This window comes from Podarcis tiliguerta (genome assembly GCF_965153285.1).
Source record: "Podarcis tiliguerta genome assembly, chromosome: 10".
Lineage (NCBI taxonomy): Eukaryota > Metazoa > Chordata > Lepidosauria > Squamata > Lacertidae > Podarcis > Podarcis tiliguerta.
The window spans coordinates 65,190,760-65,216,496 of NC_139543.1; the positions used below are offsets into that span (position 1 = coordinate 65,190,760).

At 46.5% G+C, this 25,737-nt stretch overlaps 1 protein-coding gene across 2 annotated transcripts in view; it reads right to left on the reverse strand.

Annotated features, from left to right (window-relative positions):
• ITIH2 (inter-alpha-trypsin inhibitor heavy chain 2) overlaps positions 1-25,737 on the reverse strand; it is a 41,944-nt gene that overhangs the window by 670 nt on the left and 15,537 nt on the right. Inside the window, exons 11-22 of one of the 2 annotated variants that reach the window (XM_083401898.1) lie at positions 21,642-21,767; positions 20,267-20,448; positions 18,742-18,927; positions 17,985-18,124; positions 16,520-16,692; positions 15,285-15,407; positions 7,829-7,951; positions 6,418-6,504; positions 3,835-3,948; positions 3,466-3,664; positions 1,575-1,747; positions 501-612 (exon numbers count right to left, since the gene is read on the reverse strand). In XM_083401898.1, coding sequence (XP_083258024.1) covers positions 501-612; positions 1,575-1,747; positions 3,466-3,664; positions 3,835-3,948; positions 6,418-6,504; positions 7,829-7,951; positions 15,285-15,407; positions 16,520-16,692; positions 17,985-18,124; positions 18,742-18,927; positions 20,267-20,448; positions 21,642-21,767 — 1,738 coding nt within the window. The remainder of the gene's footprint in view (positions 1-500; positions 613-1,574; positions 1,748-3,465; positions 3,665-3,834; positions 3,949-6,417; positions 6,505-7,828; positions 7,952-15,284; positions 15,408-16,519; positions 16,693-17,984; positions 18,125-18,741; positions 18,928-20,266; positions 20,449-21,641; positions 21,768-25,737) is intronic. The other variant, XM_083401899.1, reaches the window with a different exon arrangement.

A 25,737-nucleotide genomic window follows, 5' to 3' on the forward strand; every position in this document is an offset into this window, starting at 1 on the left:
AACGGGTTCAGAACCGTTTTAGGGTGTCGAAAAAGAGGAACCTTTCTTCACCTGTAGTGGGGCTGCCCAAGTCTGGAGGCTGGTTTGTCAAGGAATGACCAAAATACTCAAAACGCCCTAATCCAAATTCACAGCAGTTTCTTTACTAAATCTATGGGACAATCAGTTGAAAAGTGTCGGCTCTCATGAACTCTTGACAAGGGTGATAGAACCTCCATTTCCCCAAACCTTGCAGGATTTGGAACTTTTGATTCAGTATAAAAATATGTGGAGTTTCCCAAAGCCTGGGAGGACCCTGGAAAAAAACTGCCGTGTGGTTGGATTTTATATTGTACACACACAGCTTTCCTCCTCACTACAGTGTGAAATTTTGTCCCATCCTGTTCCACAATAAACCATAAACAAAGAGCTTCACTGTAAGCAAAACAACATCTTTACATCCCATTCTGAGCATCTCTGAGGTTGAGAGGCTTTGGTTTCAGCTAACTCAAGTGGTTTACCTGGTGACAGTGAGTTTGTGGCCTTTCACATCCATGGTAGCATCAGCTTTCCCCGGATCTTGGCCAGGCCGCTCATTATAGATGTGCACGTCCGGCTCCAGCATGAACTGCCCTGGTGGAGGAGAATCGTCACTTGACATTAGGCGGCCCTGGGGGGCTGTGTGTGCCCCCCCCCCACAAGCGCATTTGCAGATGTGGAAACACTCGTTAAAGAGGGTTACCCCTTGCACAACTATAACCGCGAAATATTTGCAGGCGGGAGTCATAACGGTTGCAGATCTAGCATAGCCATTGTTTCCCCAATCCATTTTACATTGAAAATGATGTGGGATCGGGGACCTGTTGTAAATGTAGTAAATGTTGCCAATTTAACCCTGTGAGCCATACACACGACAGCTGGGAAGGGCCATGGCTCAGTGGCTGAGGCAGTGCCAGATTTACATGTAAGCTAAACAAGCTATAGCTTAGGGCCCCACGCTCTTGGGGACCCCCAAAAAATTAAAGGGGAAAAAAACCCTGGATGTAAATTTCCAAAATATAAGATAAAAAACAAATAAAATAAAACCTACATACAGCAACAGTGTTTTGTGTTGTGTAGGCTCCTATGTCGTAAGTAATGGGCCCCGCCTGCTAGCCTGCTCCCTAAAACATCACTGGTTTGCTTATTTCTATATATAGGGTGCCTACATTCTGCATGGACTGTTATGTGCAAATGGCTTTGGATCCCTATTAGGTCCATAAATTACCAGATAGCATATATTCAACAGAAAAAAACAGTGGCAATTTGTTGTTGACAAAGGACAGCTGGACATATAAAGGGCCCCATTACCTTCAGTAGCTTAGGGCCTCATCAAACCTAAATCTGGTCCTGCCTGTGACCACAAGTAACAACATTCAGAATGGTTCAGGTGAGAATTCTGTTCTTCTAAAGAGGAACCACCATCTTTAACTTCCGCCCACCCTGGTTTTGAGGATTTCCTCTTTCCCCTAAAGCTCATCGCTTTCACAAGGACCCATGTATACACAGCAACAAGCAGCACTGAACCCGGCTCCCTGCCTCCAAGGAGACTTTACCGATCAGGCCGTGCACACTGGAGGAGAAGTTGCTTGCAGGAGGGACGTAGATTCCTAGGAAGTCAACATTGACTGGATGCTTCTTCCATACACGGTGAAGCACGACCACAAAGGACAAGTCCCCATCCACCGTGATATTGACTTTGTTGTCGCTCTTCACAGAGACCAGCACTCTACGAGAAACGCCAAGTAGATGCATGAGTAGTGTGTTCTGAGTCTTCTACTCAGAAACACATTTGGTTGGGCTTTGGCCATCTCATCGTGAACCAAACAGAATCTAGCTGTTGTGTCCCGTAAACCTGTCAAACACTGTCTTGGTTGCAACATGGCGTCACCATCCAAAGAGCAGCCTCAGCCATATGGTGTAGAGCAGGCATCTCCGAACTCGGCCCTCCAGATGTTTTGGGACTACAACTCCCATCATCCCTAGCTAACAGAACCAGGGGTCAGGGATGATGGGAACTGTAGTCCCAAAACATCTGGAGGGCCGAGTTTGGGGATGCCTGGTGTAGAGCAGGGATAGCCCATGCAGTGGTCTCCATATCTTTTGATGGATTACAACTCCCATCGTTCCCAGCTGTGATGGCTGAGGCTGATGGGAATTGTAGTCCAACAACGTCTGGAGGATTGCATGTTGACTACCCTCGGTGAAGTGGCTAGAGTAGTGAACTTAAACAGCTAGGAGGAAGATGGGACTTTCAGTCTTGGCAACTGATTTTCATGCAGTAAGAGCACCAGGAATGAGGTACTCTGCTCATTAGGTCTGACACTCAACCAAGTCTGTGTCTTTGCTGATAAAGAGTTAACTCCATCTTTGAGCTGTGTGGTTACAAACCAGCACACACCTTATATAATAATAATAATAATAATAATAATAATAATAATTTGTTATTTATACCCTGCCCATCTGCTGAGTTTCCCCAGCCACTCTGGGCGGCTTCCAATCGAGTGTTAAAAACAATACAGAATTAAATATTTAAAACTTCCCTAAACAGGGCTGCCTTTTAAAGATAAGATAGCTGCTTATTTCCTTCACACCTGAAAGGAGGGCGTTCCACAGGGCGGGTGCCACTACCAAGAAGGCCCTCTGTCTGGTTCCCTGTAACATCACTTCTCGCAATGAGGGAACCTCCAGAAGGCCCTTGGCGCTGGACCTCAGTGTCCGGGCTGAACAATGGGGTGGAGATGCTCCTTCAGGTATACAGGACCGAGGCCGTTTAGGGCTTTAAAGGATAGCACCAACACTTTGAATTGTACTTGGAAACGTACTGGGAGCCAATGCAGATCTGTATTGTGGCACTGCTGATCTGGGGGGCTCGCATAGTGCCATGCAAGTCTCTTTCCCTGCCCCACACCTGAGGCCGTTTATTACACCACCAGGTGTAGGGCAGGTGGGGGTGGGTTGGAATGCAAATACTCCAATAAAATTTCAGGAACACAAACAGGCAACCTGCAGCAGTGGCGTAGCGTGGGTTGTCAGCATCCGGGGCAAGGCAAGTAATTTGCGCCCCCTAACCCGGGGCAAGGCAAGTAATTTGCGCCCCCCCCGCTGCACTGTCCCTCCCCCAGATAGTCCCTCGCTCTCTCTCTGCACCGCACCGCACGCCTGGCACCCTCCCCTCCACAGTGGGCGGCGACCCGGCGGCTCGGATCGGATTCGCACAGCCAGCACTGCAGTGAGAGAGAGGGAGTGAGCCAGGTAGGGGCATTGAGCTGCGAGCGCCCCCCACCAGATGTTGCGCCTGGTGCGGCTGGCCCCCCCTGCACCCCCCACGCTACGCCACTGACCTGAAGATCACTGTTGGGGCACACAACCTAAAATAACTCTCCCCCACCTAGGGAGATCAACAAGTCTAGGGAAGCCCTGATGCTCATCCGGTTTCCCTATTACCTCCTTCGAATGAGGCTTCCTAAATTGGACCAGGAGAGGGATGTGGTGGAGGAGCCATCCTTCAAGCTGATGCCCTCGATGCTGACTTCAATCTTCAAGCCTTTCTTTTCGAAATTGAACCCGATCTTGCCAAAGTAGGTGTGCAACTTGTTGTTCAAGGGCTTCTTGGCCCCAACCAGCTGCCCATTGACAGCAATCCCTAACAAAAGAGAAAGAGAAGGGAAGAAGTGTTGGCAGGTGTACTGAAATCCAGGCTGGCATTTTTTTGGGTCTCTTACCATTTCAACCCCCTGAACGTTTCCTGTGTTTCTATGACTGTTTCCAAATGCACAAAATAGCTGCAGAATGGCACTTTTTTTTCTCCCTTACCGGACTTGGCATCTGAAATTAAGTTCAGGATCGCTCCAGGTTCGGAATCTATATTGAAGCAGATGTTCTTATGCTGCCTCGGCAGGTTGATGATGAAGTGGGGATCGTTGTCGACTGCAGACAGAAAGAAATGGTGTATGATCGATGCATGGGTGAGTACCAAAAGTATTTGCTAAGTAAAAAAATCTTCCATTGCTTATGCAATAGAACGTAATTAATAATAATAATAATAAATTTATTTGTACCCCTGCCACTCTGGGCAGCTCACAATTTGCATTGAGGTCCTTCCTAAAGCTGTCAAAGTAAAGGTAAAGGTACCCCTGCCCGTACGGGCCAGTCGTGTCCGACTCTAGGGTTGTGCGCCCATCTCACTTAAGAGGCCGGGGGCCAGCGCTGTCCGCAGACACTTCCGGGTCACGTGGCCAGCGTGACAAGCTGCATCTGGCGAGCCAGCGCAGCACACGGAAACGTCGTTTACCTTCCCGCTAGTAAGCGGTCCCTATTTATCTACTTCCACTTTGATGTGCTTTCGAACTGCTAGGTTGGCAGGCACTGGGACTGAGCAGTGGGAGCGCACCCCGCTGCGGGGATTCGAACCACTGACCTGACGATCAGCAAGTCCTAGGCGCTGAGGTTTTACCCACAGCGCCACCCGTGTCCCTAAAGCTGTCAATCTTCTGCAAAGAAGTTATTAATCCAATGGTTCTCAAACCTTTTTTTAGCCACCTAAACCTTGGTTTCATGAACTCATCCGCAGTGCCCCCTACCCTGTAAAAAGCCTTATCTAGAATAGCAGAAGCCACAGTAATAAGACAACAAAGCCCAAACAGTAACAATTGGCCATCCATTCAAAATCCAGTTAAAGCTATTTAGTTTAGTGAAGTCAACGAAACTGATGAACTTGATTCAGTGATGCCACCTTCGTAAAGTCTATTAGTCCCACCCCACCCCCACCTCTGTAACTGTGTTGACCCTTGGGGGGCAGTACCCCCCAGTTTGGGAATCACCGCCCAAAGCAATGGCAAAAGGGCAAAGACATAAGTGAGAATCAGACAGGCTGATCTCAAAACTGAACTGCAAAAGAGAATACACAGAGCAATCATGAATTACACCCCGCAATGCCACTCTTAAATCATGCCCTGTGCGGCACACATCGCACCTGCAAATGGGTTTTTGCTATTTTCACACTCTGCATTACAGTGGTACCTCGGGTAACATACTCTTCAGGTTACATACTCTTCAGGTTACAGACTCCGCTAACCCAGAAATAGTGCTTCAGGTTAAGAACTTTGCTTCAGGATGAGAACAGAAATCGTGCTCCTGTGACGCAGTGGCAGCAGGAGGCCCCATTAGCTAAAGTGGTGCTTCAGGTTAAGAACAGTTTCAGGTTAAGAACGGACCTACAGAACGAATTAAGTACTTAGCCCGAGGTACCACTGTAATTGAAAACAACCCCCTCACCCCCACCTAAGAGAAAACAAACTTTGCAATACCACCAACTTGATCTTGGAGCTTTTCGCTCCAGCGCTTTACAAATAACACCCAGTTTTGAGCCAATTGACTTGTCTATGCACCACTGTGGTTCGTCCAAAAACAAAACTATTTGGAAGTGGCAACAAACTTCCTTCTTTCGAATTGCTAGAATATGTGACTCCTCTGCAACGTGCGACCAACAAACCCCAGCCTGAGCATCCGTTAAATTGTTCTCTGGATTTTAGGACCAAACAGAAAAGCGCATAATGTTAACTGCATGGAATCATTGAATGTGTCCGGTGTTCTTTAACTATAGCAGCCACAGGTGCAAAAAAGAATTGGGATTGTGGCATGCAAGGAGTTAACCCTTTCCATGCTTCTGAAACCTCCCCCCACCCGAAGTTTTCTGCGGAGGGTAGCAGCTGTGGGGGACAGCTTCATTGGCAAAGGAAGAGGGTTAAATATTTCCTCTCTGTGTACCCATCAGTGCTGGATTAGACAATGGGCAAACAAAGCACATCCAACTTTGCTGGACTGGCTTAAACCCCACAACAATTTATTGTTATTCACGTTTTATACTATTTTTTATGCTGTTTTTTGTTGCATCAATTAAGTGTTTTAAATTTGTTGCTAGCCGCCCTGAGCCCGGTTTTCTGTACCAGGAAGGGTGGGGTATAAATAAAAATTTATTATTATTATTATTACTCCACACTCTCCCCCCATAGATTTATTAAATAAAGCACAGAATTATTGTAACACATCGAAAGATCTGATTTCCTCACATCATTTACTTCAGTGGGACGCCCCATGGTTTAGCTGGGGATACGGAATAAAAAGCGAACACCCCAGGCTGAAACCAAGGGGCACTCTTTCCCCTACTCAGATGTAACCCCCTAAAAACTCCATCGCTCCCATGTTCACAATCATCCCCGTACAGTGGTGGCAGAATGCAGGAAGATCAACAGTAGGTGTAGCCAGAGCCAAGGGCAGAAAGCAGGAAGACTGACAGTAGGTGGCGCCGGAGAGGCAACTATTTCTAGTTTTGCCTCTGCCCTCCTCCCAGCTGAGTTCAGAGACAGTGAGATGGAAATCCAGCACAGTATCTTCTACCTGCATGTATTCCGCTTTGAGGTAGGTTCTTTGTGCCCAAGGATGTGTTGGAATGACCAGGCTTGGATTGGCCTAAAAGTAAAGGTCCTGTTGTGGGAGAAGATCGGGGAAATATAATTATCCTTCTGGTCAGGAGCAATCTCTTTTTGGAAGAAGGAAATATTGTCAGAATGGAAACCGCAGCTGCGTTTCAGTTACTCATCGCAGCAAAGGTGTCCTTGGCAGTACTGGAGGCGTTGGCCATAGAACGACGACTTAGAACCAACCGCATCGTTAGTAACACACTAATTGCCATCTTCATTCATGGCTGGGCATTGTTGTCTTTATTTATCCTAAAAGCTAATGCTTTATGGGGGATATATCAGGGTAAGAAATAAATAAAATGTCCTATCTCAAAGATATCAGTAGTCTATGCAACAACGACAAACCCTGGTTTTATGTTGCCAGTATAAAATTTTCCTTATTCCACAATATAAAGTGGGATGTTCTTATGTCAATGCAGGCATAATTCTTGCATATTTCTTAGTTATGGCTGCTGCTGTTTTTTTAAAAAACAACAACAACAACACCCAAATGCAATTAATTCTTGAAGTGTCTTTTTTTTTAATGGCCCCATGCTCATTAAAAAATGGCCCATGTTTATATCACTGGAACAGAATGCATCATAATACTTTAAGTGTCAGTGGTCAATCAATGGGTTTTCCTGGATGCATGGGAACTGGGCAGCAAAATGTGTTGGAAAACCCGGACGTAGCTGCAGTCTGAGCAGCTAGACAAGGCCCTTCATCACAGTTTCCTCCATTATGACAAGATGCATCTAAATCACAGTAAAGGTAAAGGGACCCCTGACCATTAGGTCCAGTCGTGGCCAACTCTGGGGTTGCGGCGCTCATCTCACTTTATTACCCGAGGGAGCCGGTGTACAGCTTCCAGGTCATGTGGCCAGCATGACTAAGCCGCTTCTGGCAAACCAGAGCAGCGCACGGAAACGCCCTTTACCTTCCCGCCGGAGCGGTACCTATTTATCTACTTGCACTTGACGTGCTTTCGAACTGCTAGGTTGGCAGGAGCAGGGACCGAGCAACGGGAGCTCACCCTGTTGTGGGGATTCGAACCACCGACCTTCTGATTGGCAAGTCCTAGGCTCTGTGGTTTAACCCACAGCGCCACCCGCCTCCCTTAAATCACAGTAACCATTTCTAAATTAGCACATGCTCAGACAGCAGTAGAGGAGTAAGTTTTAATGCCCCTGATGCTCTCTCTGGTTCTGTATCTTTAAACTAGATTTGAGCCAACAACCCTTCAGACAAGGGGACTGCCCTTTGTAAAGGAGGACACACGGCCACCTTAAAGGGGGGAAACCCAGATGGCGATAAAAAAGGGGGGAGGGAGAGAGTCCAACATCTATTACCTGCATGTATGGCAGAAATAGTTGGACCCATGACAGCAGCTAACGGACCCTGAGGTTTCACCGTAGGTTTCGCCCAAGATGGGATGGAATTGTCAGTCGGTGCTGGGCCAATAACTAAGGATCCTGTTCAGATAAACCAGAAGATAACTGTCACGTGCAATTAGCGCATTGTCCACAGAGCGTTTGGGTTTCGCTTTAACAGCCTCGGTCCAGTATACCTGAAGGAGCGTCTCCACCCCCATCATTCTGCCCTGACACTGAGATCCAGCACCGAGGGCCTTCTGGCGGTTCCCTCGCTGTGAGAAGCCAAGTTACAGGGAACCAGGCAGAGGGCCTTCTCGGTGGTGGTGCCCGCCCTGTGGAATGCCCTCCCACCAGATGTCAAAGGGAACAACACCAGACTTTTAGAAGACATCTGAAGGCAGCCCTGTTTAGGGAAGCTTTTAATGTTTAACAGACCACTGTATTTTAATACTTTGTTGGAAGCCGCCCAGAGTGGGGGTGGGGTATAAATAAATAATAAATAATAAATAATAAATAATAAATAATAAATAATAAATAATAAATAATAAATAATAAATAATAAATAATAATTATCATTATTATTTAACGGTGCAGCTCTCATTTTAACATTTAACATCGTTACCACAAATGTGCCCAACGCAGCCATTTTTAATTTTTTTAAAAAAAGCAGTTAGCAGTGCAAACTTTGAAGCAGTAGAGGCTGATCCATTTGGGTCGCTGCTTCACCAACCCTCCCTCGGTTCACCTGCTGCTCTGCCTCCTTACTCATAACCACTATGGAGGGTTTGCTCTGCTTATTGGCTTCCTCCCATTTAGTCTCAGTGTGGCTCCTGTGGAACTCAGCAGGGCAGAAGAGGAGGGGGGGGGGGACTAGAATTAAGACAGTGCCTCTGGCTCCAGCTGCTGTTGGTCTCCAACTAACCTCAAAGGGCACCAGCCATCACTGCCTTGATGATGATGATGATGATCATAATTATACCCTGCCCTTTCCGGTTCAAAAGCCGGGCTCAGGGCGGCTAACAACAAATTTAAAACACTTTAAAACAATTATAAAAACAGCATAAAATACAGTATAAAAACATGAATAACAATAAAAATCAAAAATCACTTAGATAATCCCCAGGGCTAGCTGGCTGAATTTGTCCTACTTGGGCCAGCAAGGAGGCCAGGGGAGAATTAGCTGTGGGGTCTCAGAGCGGGTGATCTTCATAAAATGGGAGGGGGAGGGAAGAAAAGGGAAATAAAAGATCAGGCTGAATTCAAATTAAAGGCCAGGCGGAATAGCTCTGTCTTACAGGCCCAAAGGAAGGAGGTTAAATCCTGAAGGGCCCTAGTCTCGTGGGACAGAGCATTCCACCAGGTTGGAGCCATCACTGAAAAGGCCCTGGCCCTGGTGGAGGAAAGTCTGACTTCCTTAGGGCCCGGGACCTCTAAACTATGGTTGCTCATGGACCTTAAGGTCCTCAGCGGGGCAGAGCAGGAGAGGAGGTCCCATAGATGGCCCTAAGCCACAAAGGGCTTTAAAGGTGCATGACCATAGAGTCACCTAGCAAGAGAATCCTTCTCTCCACCATAAGGGTGTGTCCGGACCAGGGCCATCTTTAGCATATGCACCGCCGGGGTGCAAAGATCCGCCCAGTGCCCCCAAATTTTGATGTAAGAGGGGGGCGCCAGATACATTGATTCTGCAGCTCTTCCGCAAAAGAGAACGGAAATGACCCAGCGATCGTGGTCGACCGGTTGGACATCCCAGAGGGAGATAATTAAGAGCTTAGGTAGATTCAGCAGCAGGCACCTGGCGCCTCCAGAATTTGGTGCCCAGGTGCCCCGCACCCCTTGCACCCCAGGGAGATATGGCCCTTGTCAGGACAGCAAGAGTTGTGCCTCATAAACCTTTCTTTTTCTTTCTTTCTTCTTTCTTACAATTGACCAGTATACACGTGGGCGTAGCCAGAATTTATGTTGGAAGGGGGGGGGGGAGAACTCAGCTATCTGCCAAGTGATTGGTCAGTTAGTTTAAGTATTTTTATTTACCGTATTTACGTGAATCTAATGCGCCATCGAATCTAACGCGCACCTCAGTTTTCAAAACCTTGAAACCCAGAAAGTATTTGCTATGTCAGCGGTGTTTTTCAAGCTTGCAATCGAATTTAATGCACCATCAAATTGAATGTGCATGCTAATTTTTGCGATGTTTTAGCCAAGAAAAGGTGCACAGTATATTCTAGTATATGCGATATTTACTTGATTTAGGGGGGCAACTGCCCCCCTAGCTACGCCCATGAATATACACATTTTGCAAGATAAATAAAGCCATGTTATAAAGGCCTTCTAAAACAATATAGGGCAATGTACTTAAATTGTCAATTTCCACCCCCTAATTCCCATCACAACCCAAGAGCCTGATGAGAAACAAGGTTTTTCATGCGTGTATTTCTTAAATCACCTCTGATAGAAACACAAACAATTCTGGTATATTGCATGATACATATAATATTATACACTCCAGTTATCCCAAAAGAAACCAGCACTTTGAAAGATGCATAACAACAAGGCATATACACATATAAAATGCATTTGTGTTGATACTTGTGAAATTATGTTGCAGGACTGCATAGCTACATGGGACTTGATTCTTCAATACATATAATATACTTTTGTATCTGTACCATTTTGCATATAATTAGTCAGGCTTTCCCCACGTTTGTTTTTAAACAGCACTCGGACAAAACTGGGTGCCCCATTGTTGGCAAAGCTCAGCGGGTTCCGTTGTTTATATACTTTTAATTTCATGAAATATATGCACTGCTTGATTGCAAACAACAACCTCAAAGCAGTTTACGAAAAGGACAAATCAATAAAATTATGAGTGAAAACAGACAGAACATTCAAAAAATGAAAAGCAGCAATAAACTAAAGAAGACACCAGCATTCTAGATGCCCGGGTAAAAGTAAAAGTAAAGGGACCCCTGACCATTAGGTCCAGTAGTGACCGACTCTGGGGTTGCGGCACTCATCTCGCTTTACTGGCCGAGGGAGCCGGCATACAGCTTCCGGGTCATGTGGCCAGCATGACTAAGCCACTTCTGGCGAACCAGAGCAGTGCACAGAAACGCCGTTTACCTTCCCGCCGGAGCGGTACCTATTTATCTACTTGCACTTTGATGTGCTTTTGAACTGCTAGGTTGGCAGGAGCAACGGGAGCTCACCCCATCACGGAGATTCGAACCGCTGACCTTCTGATCGGCAAGTCCTAGGCTCTGTGGTTTAACCCACAGCACCACCTGCGTCCCAGATGCCCAGGTAGGCTTGTCTAAAACAGAAATGCGCCAAAAAGAGTACACCTGCCACATATCAATAGGCAGTGAGTTCCAAAGTGCAGGCACCGCCACACTAAAAGAATCAATTTCTTACGTATGACTTTGTGGCATCAGTAATGGTGCCGATTCTGCACTGTTCAAAACCCTTAACAAAAGTCAGATGATGGTCCTTTAAACCCCGCCTGAAACTCTGGAGAGAGTTACTGCCGGTCAGTGTAGACAACACTGAACCGAATGGGCCAATGATCAGACTTCTTTTGCCAGCTCCCTTGGCTCCTACATTTCTCAGATGGCCCCGGCCTCCTTGCTGAGACAACACCTTGCAAAGCTCAGCCAGCTGGGCCACTGGGACCAGACCAGTTTGGCTTCTCGCTTCCTTTTCCCCTGCAAAAACCCCCAGGATCCAGCAAAGGATTTAAACTAGATTGCCACAAGAAATGAATATCTGGTGAAGAACAGCCGGTGAATGCCAGATTCTGCCTGGTTCATTCCCATAATATCCAAGGCAACCCGATGACCAAGTACAACAATGCAATGTCAATATAAACTCTTTATATAAGCTATACAGAACATTAAACAGTATGAAATATGCACTCTCTGCAAAACCAAATAAACAGAAATCTTAGAAACCTCTGAAAGTCACAAAATATGCACTCTTGATGATTATCTATTGTATAGATTATATAAAGAGTTTATATTGACATTGCATTGTTGTACTTAGTCATCGTGTTGCCTTGGATATTACTGATATTGTTTGCAACACAGGGCTTTAATTGTTTGGGTTCATTCCTGAGCACAGGGCAGTGAAGATGTTGCTTGCTCAAATCCTCTTTTTCCCCCAATACAGTGGTACCTCGGGTTACAGACGCTTCAGGTTACAGACGCTTCAGGTTACAGACTCTGCTAACCCAGAAATAGTACCTTGGGTTAATAACTTTACCTCAGAATGAGAACGGAAATCTTGTGGCGGTGGTGCAGTGACAGCGGGAGGCCCCATTAGCTAAAGTGGTGCTTCAGGTTAAGAACAGTTTCAGGTTAAGAACAGACCTCCGGAATGAATTAAGTTCTTAACCTCAGGTACCACTATACCAGAAGATAGACAGCCTGTCCTGAATAATGCCTAACAGGAGTATTTTGACACACTTTGCCACTATTTGTGGGAGAGCAGCCAAAGTCGTCATTCTGACGAAAGAAGAATGGCAGACGAAATTAATGGACTATGCAGAATTGGACAAAATGACAGGAAGGATTCGAAACCTGCGGGACCAGAGATTTACAGAAGATTGGAAGAAGTATATGAATTATTTGAAGAGCAACTGTAATCAACAAATCACGCTAGTAGGACTGCAAGAAGTTTTGTAAGGAGAAGTATACAAAGTGTTACAAAGTAGAAAAAGAGATATTGGTTATGAGTTTGAAATGTAACAGGGAAGATAAGAAATGCATAGTAAGAGATTAGATTGGAAAATTTTCAGACAGGATTGATGGAAGTCAAAAAAATTGAATAAGATGTAAAAGTATGTTTAATTACTGTTGAAAATGATATAATAAAATAATATAATAAAAAAATGTATATACAAGACATTAAGCACCCCCTCAAAGTTCAAGCCTTTGCAGCCTTTGCTGCATTTGTTCCGCCAACAGGAAATCAAAGAACAGCGAGGAAATCTTTGGGCAGGGCCGGCCCAAGACATTTTGGCACCTGAGGCGAAAAACAAAAAAAAAATGGCGATCCCTCTGGTCCCTGTTCTCCCACCTCAGGGAAGAGAGGGTGGAATAAAGATCTACATTGAGATTTGCTGCCCCTGTGGATCCTGGATGCCTGAGGTGGTCGCCTCACCTTCCCTCAGGGGTCCTGTGTTTGGGGCTTTTTGGTTTAGAGAAAAGTACAAGAAGACACGAGTGACATATAAAATTATGTATGATGTGAAAGTGATAGAGAGACATTTTTCTCCCTAGTGGGAACTGTAGTTTGTTAAGGATGCTGAGAGTTGTTAGGAGACCCCTTCCCCCCTCACAGAGTTCTCAGAATAGTTAAACAATCTATCCCTCCTCACAATCAACTCTGGGAATTGTAGTTTTTGTGAAGGGAATGGGAGGGGGTGTCTCCTAACAATTCTCAGCTTTTCTATCGGACTATACATTTAAAGAGGTAATGGAACGCTTCAAAGAGCAGAGCACCCTGGGAACTGTAGTTTGCTGAGACTTGTGAGGAGACCTCATTTTCCCCTCAGAGCTCCAGTTCCCAGAGTGGATTAACAATCACTCCTTCTTCCCATGGAGCTCTGGGACATAAATGCAATAAATAAATAAAAATAAAATACCCAGGCATTGTAAGACCCATGTCAGCTGCTACCTGGCTAAGGTTGCAGGAGTCCTCAGAACCACAGGTGGTCTCTCCCCCTTCAGAGAACCAGCAGGTGGTGGTGGTGGGTCTTATTTCAAGAGTTTTGTTACTCTGGAACTACTCTGCTCATTTGTTTTCATTCAGCCTTCCTGGCCAGTTTCTGACTTCTCCTCTTTACATAACGTCTGCTTCTCGCCACCGCAGACCTCCCGTTTCCCCTTCTCTCCCCCTTCCTCCCTTCCAGTAGGCTCCTTGGGGCAGCCTAATTTCTTTCACAGCCTGTCCTGTTCCCTTCCACCTCCTCCTGGCTCCTTCTTCACTCTCGCTTTCTCCAAGCTTCCTCTGTTTACCTTCAGTTTCACTCCTGTCCCCCGCTTTGTGCTGCATCCGGCTGCTACTGAGCAAGAACCTCTCATGGACGCTGCCCTTTAATCTGCTGCAAGACTCCCTCAGCATCCTCCTGCCCACCATCCTTGCCCATCAAGTTCCTCAACTGTGCGTTGGGTCAGCCACAGAGTCGCAGTGCGATCCCTTCCCCTTAACCCACAGACGAAAAAGGTAAAGGTATCCCTGAACGTTAGGTCCAGTCGTGGATGACTCTGGGGTTGCGGCACTCATCGCGCTCAATAGGCTGAGGGAGCCAGTGTTTGTCCGCAGACAGTTTTTCCGGGTCATGGGCCCAGCATGACTAAGCTGCTTCTGGCGAACCAGAGCAGCGCCCTTGATCCTCTGCACACCTTCCAGCTTGTCGACTTCCTACTTAAATTGTGGGGCCCAGAACTAGACATGGAATGTGTGACTTATGGGACTAATAATGATCTAGTCCATGGCTAGGCAAACTAAGGCCCGGGGGCCAGATCCAGCCCCATTGCCTCCTAAATCCGGCCCGCGGACATTCCTGGAATCAGCGTATTTTCACATGAGTAGAATGTGTGCTTTTATTTCAAATGTATCTCTGGGTTATTTGTGGGGCCTGCCTGGTGTTTTTACTTGGGTAGAATGTGTGCTTTTATTTAAAATGCATCTCTGGGTTATTTGTGGGGCATAGGAATTCATTCATTCCCCCCCCCAAAAAAAATATAGTCCGGCCCCCCACAAAGTCTAAGGGACACTGGACCAGCGTCCTGCTGAAAAAGCTTGCCTATCCATGATCTAGTCCAATCACCCTGCAATGCAGGAATCTCAACTCAAGCATCGCTGCCAGGTGGCCACCCAACCTCTGCTTAGAAACCTCCAAGGAAGGAGAGTCCATAACCTCCTGAGGGAGACTGTTCTATGGTTGAACAGCTCTTCCCATTAGAAAGCCCTTTCTAAGCAGTGGCGTAGCGTGGGGGGTGCAGGGGGGGCTGGCCGCACCGGGCGCAACATCTGGGGGGCGCGCTTGCACTCACAGTGCTAAAATCAGTGCTAAAATCCACGGGTTAGGGGGCACAAATTACTTGCCTTGCCCCGGGTGCTGACAACCCACGCTACGCCACTGTTTCTAAGGTTTGGTTGGAATCTCCTTTCTTTCAATTTGAACCCATTGGTTCACATATTACCCCTTGGTGCACTGCAAAATAAGCTTTCTCCATTTGACAGCCTTGTAGATGTTTTAAGATGGCTATCAGATCCTCTCGGCCTTCTCTTCTCCAGGCTAAATCACAATGGGCTTAATAAATTTCAGTGGCTTCCCCTGTCTTTAGGTTTTGTACTCTCCTCCCCCATATCGTCACTGCAGGGGGAAAAGCGAGTGAGCACAATGCAGGGATCCATTTTCTCTTACCGGCATGTATGGCTGATGCCGTTGGGCCCATGAGGAGAGATGAAGGATCTTTTGCCCCGGATGTGGGCTTGGCCCAAGCTGGGATGGAATTCTCAGGCTTGGGGTGGCCAACAGCTAAAGCACCTGTAAGAGAAAAGGAATGAAATTACAACAGACCTATGAAAAGGTAAAGGACCCCTGGATGGTTAAGTCCAGTCAAAGGCAACTATGGGGTGTGGCACTCATCTCGCTTTCAGGCCGAGGGAGCCGGCGTTTGTCCACAGATAGCTTTCCAGGTCATGTGGCCAGCATTACTAAACTGCTTCTGGTGCAATGGGACGCTGTGACAGAAACCAGAGCGCATGGAAATGCTGTTTACCTTCCTGTCACAGCGATACCTAGTGTGATGGCCTGGGATACGGACTCGGATGTTGAACCTGAGGGATCCCAGCCTGCACAGGAGTCCCCGCCTCCAGAACCAGCTGAGCAGGGGCAGGGGCATGAGCCTGAAGGGTCCTCACCTGTGCTGGATCCTCAGGTGCAGGCACCAGCCGAGTCTCCTCTGGCTCCTGAGGTGATGGAGGACCCATTGCCTGCAGGTGCTCCACTCTCAGCCCCGTCAGAGGAAGCTGAAGTTGCCTCTGGGTCCGGTAACCCTCCAGCCTCTCCTGAGCTGCAGAGGCTCAGGGCAGAGAGGCGGAGGGAACTAAGTTCCTGCAGGAGGAGTGCTCGCCTCCAGGCCAGGAGAGGCAAGTCACCAGAGGATCGGGGCAGATAAAAGCCAGCCAGCCCCAGTCCCAAGTTGCGGGAGAAACATTGTTGGTTGCTAGTTCTTGCCTGAACCCTGTTCTGCTTTTCTGCCAGAGCTGCTGCCCTGCCCTGGTTCCCTGCTTGCATGCCTGTTCCTGACTTCACCCGACTCCCTGCCCTGCACCCAGCTTCAGCTACTACGGACTACCTCCACGTTGCACCTTTGACCACGGACCAGACATGGACCTTGCCTCTCAGGTAACCCACGGGACCAGCACACCTATTTATCTACTTGCACTTGACGTGCTTTCAAACTGCTAGGTTGGCAGGAGCAGGGACCAAGCAACGGGAGCTCACCCCGTCACGGGGATTCGAACTGCCGACCTTCTGATCGGCAAGCCAAAGAGGCTCAGTGGTTTAGACCACAGCACTACCCACATCATTTACCTACAGACCTATGTAATGCCGTGTCGTACCCTGACAACTGGGAATAGTGTGGAACCAACCTGGGCAGCACCCTCTTTTGCGGTCTTGGGGCGAGTCAGCCAACATCAGCTCGTCTCCATTTGGGCTCTCAATCAACATCGCTGTGTATGGGGTCACAATGTGATGGTCCAAAGACATCTGCAAGATCTTCTTTGTGATGTTCCTTTTCAGGGCAGCCGTAGTGGCCAGGTTTCTAGGTGGTGCAAAAACAAATGATCTTAAAGGCTGCCCTGTGGAAGATAGAGCAAGCTTCTTTTCTCCTACTCTGGAGGGTAGGACTCAAACCAATGGCCTCAAGTTGCAAGGAAGGAGATTTCTAATTCAACATTAGAAAGAACTTTCTGACAGTTAGAGCTGTTTGACTGTAGAACGGTCTCCCTCACAAGCTTGCAGACTCTCCTTGCTTGGAAGCTTTTAAGGAGAGGTGGGATGGCCATCTGTCATGGATACTTTAAAAGAGATTTCTGCATTGCAGGGGTTGGACTAGATGACCCTCAGGATCCCTTCCCTTCTATGATTCTGTGGTTCCATGAACCCTCTTCACTACCAAGGGATGAGTGAATCTGTCAAATTTCAGCCCAGACACAGAGATCAAGCACTGAGGGCCTTCTGGCGGTTCCCTCATTGCTAGAAGTGAGGTTACAGGGAACCAGACAGAGGACCTTCTCAGTAGTGGCGCCCATCCTGGGGAATACCCTCCCTTCAGATGTGAAGGAAATAAGCAGCTATCCTATCTTTAAAAGACATCTGACGGCAGCCCTGTTTAGGGAAGTTTTAAATATTTAATTCTGTATTGTTTTTAACACTCGATTGGAAGCCGCCCAGAGTGGCTGGGGAAACTCAGCCAGATGGGCGGGGTATAAATAAGTTGTTGTTGTTGTTTCTCTCCCTTTCGTATCCATATCCATTTGTGAACTTTTGGTGACGGGGGGAAAGAATTTCTATCCTGTAATATTACATATGAGCCTGTACTACTGATGAAGCCTAGGATGGCAAAACAAGGCTAATATTCCGGAAATCCTTGTCTTAGACTCTCCCAGAGTCTAAGGATTCTGTGGAACTGTGACAATCCTTCATGTGGATTATTGGACTCTATGAACAGACAGGTGGAATAGACACTTATACATGTGTGGACCTTATGCATGAACTGACTAGATAATGAACTGATCCACTGCTTTTTCCGTTGAACTTTATGAGACTTCTGTTGAAATCTACAATTTGATACAATGAAGTATACGTTATTTTTTTAAAAGTACAGCCGGTTACGTCGTGTGTGTTTATTGAGTATGTTTCACGTAACCATAGGTTTGTTGTTGTTTAAACTGAGCCAGTCACTATCCCACCCCACAGAATGCATACTAACTATACAGTACACAGAATCACTAGTACTGGGTCCCAGCTAGCATTATTTCAGAGCTAGAATTACAGAAATTCTTCCTCTTCCAGGACGGCTCTAAGAAATCCACTGAGTGCTTTCCTTCTCACCTCTCTGCCATCAGTTGGTTGATGGTAATGTAGGCCCACAGCTTTTCAGTGAATTTTGGGTCTGCATGATTATCTTTGCTCAGGAACTCATCCAGTCCCTCAACATCAGCCAGAGTTTCCAAGACCAGCTGTGCATTGGACTAAAAATGGGGAAGAGAAATAAGAGAGATACAAAGACCTTTTGTGAGAAACTTCCCCTCAGGTGCTATGTTGATGCAATTAAAGTGTTTCTTACCCATCCTTCAAAAACAGGAATGGGAAAATCGGTCCATTTCTAGTTTCTCCATTTTCCAATCAAAAGTTCAGCTCTTCACATTTCCATATTGGTTTGGGAATTCCTGATTTTAAAAGTCCTCAGTAAAATTCACCAGCATTTTAGGGAGAATTGCTCCTAATATATGCACATTTTTATATGCAATTTTGGCTAATTTACTTAATTTTGCAAGCAATTTCCCCCAAATAAAATGCATCTGTTGCATGTTATTTTCGCTAAGATATGTATCTCACATACATTTTACCTAGTCTATGCATTTCTGTACATGTTGCAACAGCTGGAGAAGTGCATTGCCGATGTGAATTTTGAAAGATGGCTGCAATTTGGTTTGCGTATCGTTTCAGGAACTGTGAATTAGGTAAGTTCATCTGGTAAATAAAAAACTGATTCAAATTTCACCCCCACCCCTACTGAGAAAGCTCTCCACAGTGGCATAAACATCTGCACTGGGGAAAGAGATAAATGGGCAAACACTATACTCACGGCAGTGGCTGTAATCATACTCTGCAAGTGTTGCACATTTTCAGTGTCTACTTTTCCTGCGACCACAATCTCAGAGCCTCCAAAATAGTTCTGGAAAGTGTTGTGGGTGACATCGGACACCATTCCGTGCGGGTAGTTGAACTCCAGCTTTTTGAGAAGTGGCGTGGAGACTTGGTTGTAGAATTTCTGCAAAACCCAAGGAGGAGGAGAAGTGAGGACAGCTTGGTTTTTAAGAGAAACTTGCATCAGGCATGTGCAAGATAGTAATAATAATATAATAATAATCTATTATTTATACCCCGCCCATCTGGCCGGGCCTCCCCAGCCACTCTGGGCGGCTTCCAACAAAATATTAAAATACAGTAATGCATCAAACATTAAAAGCCTCCCTAAACAGGGCTGCCTTCAGATGTCTTCTAAAAGTCTGGTAGTTGTTGTTCTCTTTGACATCTGGTGGGAGGGCGTTCCACAGGGCGGGTGCCACTACTGAGAAGGCCCTCTGCCTGGTTCCCTGTAACTTGGCTTTTCGCAATGAGGGAACTGCCAGAAGGCCCTCGGTGCAGGACCTCAGTGTCCAGGCAGAACGATGGAGGTGTAGATGCTCCTTCAGGTATACTGGACTGAGGCCGTTTAGGGCTTTAAAGGTCAGCACCAGCACTTTGAATTGTGCTCGGAAATGTACTGGGAGTCTGGTATCATAAGAGGAACAGGACAGAACAACAGTGGGGAAACTGGGGACAGGGAGGAGAAGATGGGATTCGAAGATCTTTAGTCAAGACCCTCTACATTCATTCTATAAAAGTTATTTTTTGTAGGGGTTCCTCCAGGTGTCCTATTTTTAGTGTGCAACCATTCAACTGGCCAGCTAAACCAGGTAAGCGCAACTGCTTGCTTCTCGCTCTCCCTTGTCCCTTATTCAGCTAACGTGAACTAGCAATAAGCCTGCTGCTGCTAATGTCCTTTGCGCCGTGATTCCTAAGTGTTCAACATCCAACTAGCTGGCTGCTGGGTGTTTGAAAACCACAGGCAAGGGATTTCAACAGATAGATAGGGCAACCCACCTGCCAATCATGAGACACCTGAATGTCATGGGATGGACAGGTGGGTTTGCCTCACCAACTTGTCACAGTTATCTGGCCCCTCAAGCTAAAACACCTCTATTAGAAGAAAGGTCCTAATTGTATAAGCTGTTCAACAGTGGGACAGATTCCCTTAGGAGTTTACGGGGTCATTGTCACAGGATGTATTTTTAAACAGAGGCTGGATAGCCATCTATTCAGGGATCCTGAACTTCTTGCACCTGCAAGAAGTTAGTTTAGATGTCCTCCAACAACCCTTGCAAGTCTTTGGTTCTGTTAAATCCAGATAATTTAACAGATAACCAGATGATAAGATGATGATGATGATGATGATGATGATGATGATTTTTGTAAAGAGGATGGATGTGTCATGTTTTCCTTTCATTCTCACCCTCCTTTGTGTTCCATGAAATTTTGTATAATGGGGAGAGAGGGTGGAAATTCACCTTCATTTGAGATGAGGTCTCCTGGTTCCCAAAAACCCTCTGGGCAACGCCATTGTTTTCATGAGCCAGCCTTTTCAGAAAATCATAATCCACGTCGAATCCGATACCAAGGCAGAACAAAGAGATATCGTCCCGAATGTTCTTCTTCACGTTCTTCTGAATTGTAGGCAGTTTAAGTTCTCCTGATGGGGAAGGGAAAGGAAGGAAATGGTCACATTCACCCAGGATTGTTCCATTAAAGTGTTGCATGTGAGTCCCAAAATGAAGGAAAAGAATAAATCAAGATGCTGTTTCTTGGTACAGTGGTACCTTGGTTCTCAAACGCCTTGGTACTCAAACAACTTGGAACCCACACACTGCAAACCCAGAAGTAAGTGTTCTGGTTCGTGAACTTTTTTCGGAAGCTGAATGTGCTCCGTTTTGAGTGTTGCGCTTCCGATTTGAGTGCCGCACTTCTGTTTTGAGTGTTATGCTGTCTGTTTTAGCTATTTATTTTGCGTCTTTGTGGCTCTTTTTTGTTTCGTTTTTATGACTGTGTGGAACCCAGTTCAGCTACTGATTGATTGATCGATTGATTGATAATCTATTCCAGGGGTAGGCAACCTAAGGCCCAAGGGCTACAAGCGGCCCACAGGGGCGTTGTTTAACTGGTCCACGAGCCGCCCCCAAACCGAGCCACCCACTCGGTGAGTCCCCACATGCTGCGCTAAACGTGTCTGTGCAGATGCAGACACTGGAAATTGCGTCTGCGCAGATGAAGATGCAGACACTGGAAATCACAGGCGCTCACAGTCCGGCCACGGAGTGATCTCCGCTGGAGGGAACCAGCCCGGGTGAGGTAAACCTTGCCTACCCCTGATCTATTCCGATCCCCTGCAATCACAGCTAAAGAATCCATGGTGGATTGGCCACCCAACCCAAAAACCTCCTTTGCGCTGTGATGCTCTCCCCAATGCTACCACATTATTGCTCTTCAGAGGGGATATAGCACTATAAAAGTGAGACAGTCTCCCCCCCCCGCCCCCAAACCCTTGACCACCCCAATAGCATCATGAGCACAAATAATCATGAATGGGCAATGGGAAGGATATTGTGTGCGTGCTCATGCATGCATGCATACAATAGGTTTCACTGAACTCAGTGGTGTCACAGGCTAGTTAGACATGTTTAGGACCACAAGGAGAAGGGGACGACAGAGGAAGAGATGGTTGGATAGTGTTCTCGAAGCTACCAGCATGAGTTTGGCCAAACTGCGGGAGGCAGTGGAAGACAGGAGTGCCTGGCGTGCTCTGGTCCATGGGGTCACGAAGAGTCGGACACGACTAAACGACTAAACAACAACAACAGGACCACATTGTAGCCGCAGGATTCTTACCAACGGTAGGATCTCCATCTGACACCAGCACGATCATGGATACAGAGTTTGGATCCAACAATCCTAGACTTGTAGCTTCATTTAAAATAAAGATGGCCCGGAGAAGGGCATCGTTGATGTTTGTTCCTGTTTCAAAAAATGAGAAAGAGGCAATAAACAGACAGATACAGAGGGAAGTAGGCACATTTAAATCCTATTGAATTTAAGGACATCCCTATTTCCCCCAATCAATGGGAGAGTTACAAAGCAGTCCTATAGATGTCTACTCAAAAGTAAAGCCAAGCTCAACGCATACCCAATGAGTTGAGTTCAACTGGGCTTACTTCCATGTAAGCGAGCGTAGTATTGCAGGCATAGCATTTAGTGGGGCTTTTGGACCCTTAATTTTGGAGCACTGAATTCTGAGTACAATAGTTGGCTAGAGACAAAGGTGAGAGCTGTTTCCTAGTTCTGCTGGATCTCTCAGCGGCTTTTGATACAATCGACCATAACATCCTTCTGGACCGTCTAGTGGGGCTGGGAGCTGGGGCCAGCTAGACTGGTGACTGGGAGCGGCCGCCGAGACCACATAACACTGGTCTTGAAAGACCTACACTGGCTCCCAGTACGTTTCCGAGCATAATTCAAAGTGTTGGTGCTGACCTTCAAAGTCCTAAATGGCCTCGGTCCTGTATACCTGAAGGAGCATCTCCACCTCCATCGGTCTGCCCGGACATGGAGGTCCAGCACCAAGGGCCTTCTGGCAGTTCCCTCACTACGAGAAGCCAAGTTACAGGGAACCAGGCAGAGGGCCTTCTCGGTAGTGGCGCCCGCCCTGTGGAATGCCCTCCCACCAGATGTCAAAGAGAAAAATAAGTACCAGACTTTTAGAAGACATCTGAAGGCAGCCCTGTTTAGGGAAGCTTTTAATGTTTAATAGGTTATTGTATTTTAGTGTTTTGTTGGAAGCTGCCCAGAGTGGCTGAAAGCCAGCCAGATGGGCGGGGTATATATAATAAATTATTTATTTATTTATTTATTTATTTATTTATTATTACTCCTCCTCCTCGAGTTACAATTACCAGTGACCTTTAATGAACTACAGCACCCAAAATTATTTCAGGGGGGAAACACGCTTCAAATGTGCTTTACAAGTATACTGCATACATAATCAGATTTAATAGATCATCACTGCAGATAGCTCAGTCAGTAGAGCATGAGGCTCTTAATCTCAGGGTTGTGGGTTTGAGCCCCACGGTGGGCAAAAGATTCCTGCGTTGCAGAAGGTTGGACTAGATGGCCCTCATGGTCCCTCCCAACTCTTCCATTCCATGATTCTACGATCATTCACTCCCAGATAATCCCAAGAGTAGAGCTAATGCTTAGCATTCTCAACAAACTACAAATCCTAGGATTCTTTGGTCGAAACTATTACAATTCAATTTGTATTTAAATGATTATAGAGCAGGCATCCCCAACCCGTGGCCCTCTAGATGTTTTGGGACTACAACTCCCATCATGCCTAGCTAACAGGACCAGTGGTCAGGGATGATAGGAATTGTAGTCCAAAACATCTGGAGAGCCGAAGGTTGGGGATGCCTGTTATGGAGCTTCCTTGTAGTGCAGGTGGACCCCAAGATCATGAGAACACAAGAAGAGGCTGCTGGATTAGACCCAGGACCCATGAAGTCTAGTATCCCATGTCGGCATCTCCACTCGGCCAAGCTGGTAAAGCCTCATTTTCCTCCGGCCAAGCCTTCAGAATTGCCTCCGATGAATAATTAACAACCTGAGCCTTTGATGAGGCTCCCATTAAGCAGAGTTTCCAGCAGCATGTGCAAGTGGTGAGATTTATGGCTATGTTGCAAAGAGTTTTATTTCTAAGCTACGCAGACAGAAAAGACATCCTCTCTCTGTGAAAGCAGAGAGTAATAGTGCCACTGTATTCTGCTCTGGTCAGACCTCACCTGGAGTACTGTGTCCAGTTCTGGGCACCACAGTTCAAGAAGGACACTGACAAACTGGAACGTGTCCAGAGGAGGGCAACCAAAATGGTCAAAGGCCTGGAAACGATGCCTTATGAGGAACGGCTAAGGGAGCTGGGCATGTTTAGCCTGGAGAAGAGGAGGTTAAGGGGTGATATGATAGCCATGTTCAAATATATAAAAGGATGTCACATAGAGGAGGGAGAAAGGTTGTTTTCTGCTCCTCCAGAGAAGCGGACACGGAGCAATGGATCCAAACTACAAGAAAGAAGATTCCACCTAAACATTAGGAAGAACTTCCTGACAGTAAGAGCTGTTCGACAGTGGAATTTGCTGCCAAGGAGTGTGGTGGAGTCTCCTTCTTTGGAGGTCTTTAAGCAGAGGCTTGACAACCATATGTCAGGAGTGCTCTGATGGTGTTTCCTGCTTGGCAGGGGGTTGGACTCGATGGCCCTTGTGGTCTCTTCCAACTCTATGATTCTATGAAAGCAGAGAGCAACTGAACAACAAAGGAACAGGAAACCACTAACGTCACATCCCGTCTCCCGTGAGACTTCCAACAGCCTGGAAGGTCTCTGGAATGTAAACAGAGTCCTGTGACTCCAAGCAGCTGCACAGTGGCAAACAGAAACTAACATCCCATTCTCACAGTGGCTGACCAAATGACTGTGGGAAACCTGCAAGCAGGATTCAAGCACAATAACACTCTCCTCCTCCTCTGGTTTCCAGCAACTGCTGTTCAGAAGCCTTGCTGCCTCCAACCGCATGCATGAGACTCTGTTGCTTATTTTTCTCTCATATATATTGGTGAAGTAGGGCTGCCTTCCCCAACATGATGCCCCTGCCCAGTGTGGTTGGACTCCAACTCCCACCAGCCCCAGTCCGCATGGCCAATGGTCAGGAATAAGGAGAACTGTAGTCCAAAACAGCTGGGGGGGGCACCAGGTTGGGGAAGGCTGAACGAGAGCATGCCCTGCAAAAGGGGGTTACCCAAGATGGTGAGGCGTCTACAAATGGTGGGCATTCCCCTATTAAAATTTACTCCAAATCCCATCTCCTCCATCACCCTCTTCATGAAGCTCCAAGAAACGTTATCAAATGCTTTTTCTGCATCTATGAACATTAATGCTGCTTTTTTCTCATTTCTCACTTCCAGGTACTCTATAATTAATATTCAATACATTTCTGATATTAATTTGTCTGCCTGGAAGGAATCCAGCCTGGTCATGATGAATGAATTCTTTTTTAGAAAAATCATTCTATTTGCCAATACAAATGCAAATAATTTATAATCATTATTTAATAATGAGATCTGCCTATAAATCTGCCTATAATTTTTTACTAACGTCACATCCAAATCTTGCTTTGGTATCAAAGTTATATAGGCCTCTTTCCATGTTTCCGGAACTTCTCCTGTTTTTAAAATCTCATTCATTGTGTCTTTCAAAGGGTTCACCAGCTGCTCACTCAGTTTTTTGTTAATATTTTGCTGTTATTCCATCTGGCACTGGAGATTTCGAGAGCAGGGCGTGTTTAGTCTGGGAATATAAGATTAAAGTGAGATGTCTTCAAAAACGGAAAAGGATGTCATGGAGAAGATGGATTGGACTAGTTCACGGTTGATCCAGGGATCTAAGTAATGCAAATTTAATGGAAACAGATTTCAGCTGAACATGAAGGAGCATCTCCACCCCCATCGTTCTACCTGGACACTGAGGTCCAGCACCGAGGACCTTCTGGCGGTTCCCTCACTGTGAGAAGCCAAGTTACAGGGAACCAGGCAGAGGGCCTTCTCGGTAGTGGTGCCCTCCCTGTGGAATGCCCTCCCACCAGATGTCAAAGAGAACGACAACTACCAGACTTTTAGAAGACATCTGAAGGCAGCCCTGTTTGGGGAAGCTTTTAATGTTTGATGTATTGCAGTATTTTAATATTTTTTTGGGGAGCCGCCCAGAGTGGCTGGGTACAAATAAATTATTATTATTATTATTATTAGTAGTAGTAAGAGCTTGCCTTGGGAGGTGATAGGTTTTTTCACCAGAGGCATTAAACAGACGATAGATGACCCCCTACCATCAATGCTGTGGTTTGAAGCTTCCTGTGCTGAGCAAGGGCTTGTGCACGATGATCTG